Raw genomic sequence first — 2311 nt, 5'->3', positions numbered from 1 at the left:
CTTTTCACAGTTTAGCTACTCCCTTTTTCTTTTTAGCACTGTAGACTCTTGATCGCGAGTAGCTATGTCCTGAGTGTTACATGTACTTGTCAAGTGGCAAATTGCCACGGGCAATCGGTTGAATCGGGTTATACTGGCGCGACGTCACGGGAAGCGCACCGGACTCCTGTCCGGAGGGGAGATTTTTCCCTCATCACAATGCAACTGTAGGCAAGACCGCGGTGATGCTCCGCGCAGGGCACCAGAACGCTTGCTCTCTTCCTCTGCGGTCTTGAGCCGTCGCCGACTGCAGCCGTGCGGCAAGCGCATCACTAAACCGTATATCTGCTGTTTGAGTCCATCGTCCTGCAAGCGACCACAGAGTCTGTGGCACAGACTGTGTGGTCGCCCACGTTACATGTTGTCCGTAGACAACCCTGGAAGATGAGCGCCACGAGGCGCTAACTTGGCGAAGCAAGCCTGTGTACATCCTGCAAACACGGGTCACCCATGACGGACGCACGGGCTTCGAGCGTGTACGTGTTTGAACCGCGCCCGCTTGCCATGTGTAGGTTGCGAGAAGGTAGTGCAGCTGATTTAATGATCCCTCTACGATGCCCCAAATCGCTTCAATTCAACCCTCGATCTGTAGCAGGACAGCTTCATTGAAGTCGCAACCAAATTGGCCCTCAAATGGGTACTAAGTACTACTTAAGTACGTTTGCATTCTTCAGCTTCCTGCACCGGAACGGCCTCATGCATCTATCGTACTCTATGACTGCGGGGCTAACATGTAACAGCCGTAAGCGAGGCACCGCTAAATGTTCATAGAGACATTCGAAGGGACCAATTTTCAATCCATCTTATCATCAACAATGACGCCCCTGCTGTGCACTTCAACATGACCATCGTCAAGATGCACATCGTGGCAGCAAATTGCCCGGCAACGACGACAACATGCGTTCAATGCATTGCGTTGCAAAGATCCGGCGATGCTAGCTAGGATTTATTCGAGGTGTTTGGATGAATGCCTCAATTGGATGAATGCTCGACGTCCGACTCAGTGAGCACGGTCTGGATTCGTCGGCGAGCGCATCCTCTTCATCGCCGACGCATCCTCTTCATCGTCGACGAGCTCCGTATCTCTTGCATTGCACTCGGCCTCGTCCGATGCACTTTTGACAAACATGGGTCACCTACCGCGCAGCGTCTCCGATACACTGATCCCCGCTCTATCGACCTCGCTGTACTTCACCTCATTTTCCAATCTGCCTCGCAGCGCGCAAACCGACCGACTTCCTTCGCCGACTTGCCACTTGCAAAAAAAAAAAAAAAAAAAATGGGCTGCACCAAGAAGTTCCTCACCACCGAGGATCTCAAGATGGCGCTCAATATCTTCTGCTGCGTCTACGGCATTGGTACACTTGGTATGCCCGGTAACTTCTCGCGCGCTGGGCCCGTGCTGGCCGTCATCGGCATGGCTTTCATGGCCTTCGCCAACGTGTACGCATCCGTGGCCATCTGCCGCGTGATGCTTCTGGCTCCCAAGAGCGTCAAGACCTACAGCGACCTGGGTGAATGGTGCATGGGCAAATGGGGCCGTTGGCTTTCGGTCGTCTCCCAAATGGCCTCTTGTCTTCTCGTACCGTGCGTGTTCCTCGTGTTGGGCGGTACTCTGCTGGACGGCCTCTTTCCGGACGCCTTCAGCGCCACCTACTGGATCTGCTTCATGGCGCTCATGTGTCTGCCTGTGTGCCTCATTCCGACGCTCAAGGAGGGCGCCGGTGCGGCTTTTGCCGGCTGCGCAGGTACGCTTATCGCCGATGTCATCGGTGTAGCCGTCGTCATGTATGGCATGCGCGGCCACCCATCGCCACCGTCACCCGACATCAAGTTCTCGCAGGTCGCGGGTATGTTCGGCAACCTGTCGTTGGCCTACAACGCCGGCATTGTCATCCCGGCTCTGCAGCGCCAGCACAGCGAGCCTACGCGCATGCCTCGTGTGGTGTTCGCCACGATGGCCTTCATCTCGTGTCTGTTCCTGATCCTGGCCAGCACAGCGTACTCGTCCGTGGGCTGTCAGATCACGGGAAACCTGCTGTACTCCATCTACCCGGACTCCACGACCGGCCTCACCACACTGGGCTTCAAGTCAGACTGGGGCGCCGTCGTCATGGCTTACTTCTTCATGCAGCTGCACATTACGATCGCCTTCTCGGTCATTCTGAACCCGGCGTTCTACCTTGCCGAACGCTTGGTCCTCAAGATGCACCAGAAGAAGGAGGACGATGTCGAGAACGCTCTCACCTACGCAGCCGCTTCATACGCTGCT

General features: G+C 55.6%; 1 protein-coding gene across 1 annotated transcript; it reads left to right on the top strand.

The window, feature by feature from the left end:
- Positions 1 to 1318: 1318 nt before the first annotated feature.
- PPTG_09533 (hypothetical protein) lies at positions 1319 to 2207 on the top strand (the record flags this gene model as incomplete). The annotated part of the gene is made up of 2 exons (XM_008904539.1): positions 1319 to 2130; positions 2174 to 2207. The coding sequence occupies 2 exons, from the start codon at positions 1319 to 1321 to the stop codon at positions 2205 to 2207; spliced, it is 846 nt and encodes a 281-aa protein (XP_008902787.1).
- Positions 2208 to 2311: the final 104 nt, after the last annotated feature.

This window comes from Phytophthora parasitica, assembly GCF_000247585.1.
Source record: "Phytophthora parasitica INRA-310 unplaced genomic scaffold supercont2.18, whole genome shotgun sequence".
NCBI lineage: Eukaryota > Oomycota > Peronosporomycetes > Peronosporales > Peronosporaceae > Phytophthora > Phytophthora nicotianae.
This window is presented reverse-complemented; position numbering and strand designations above follow the sequence as displayed.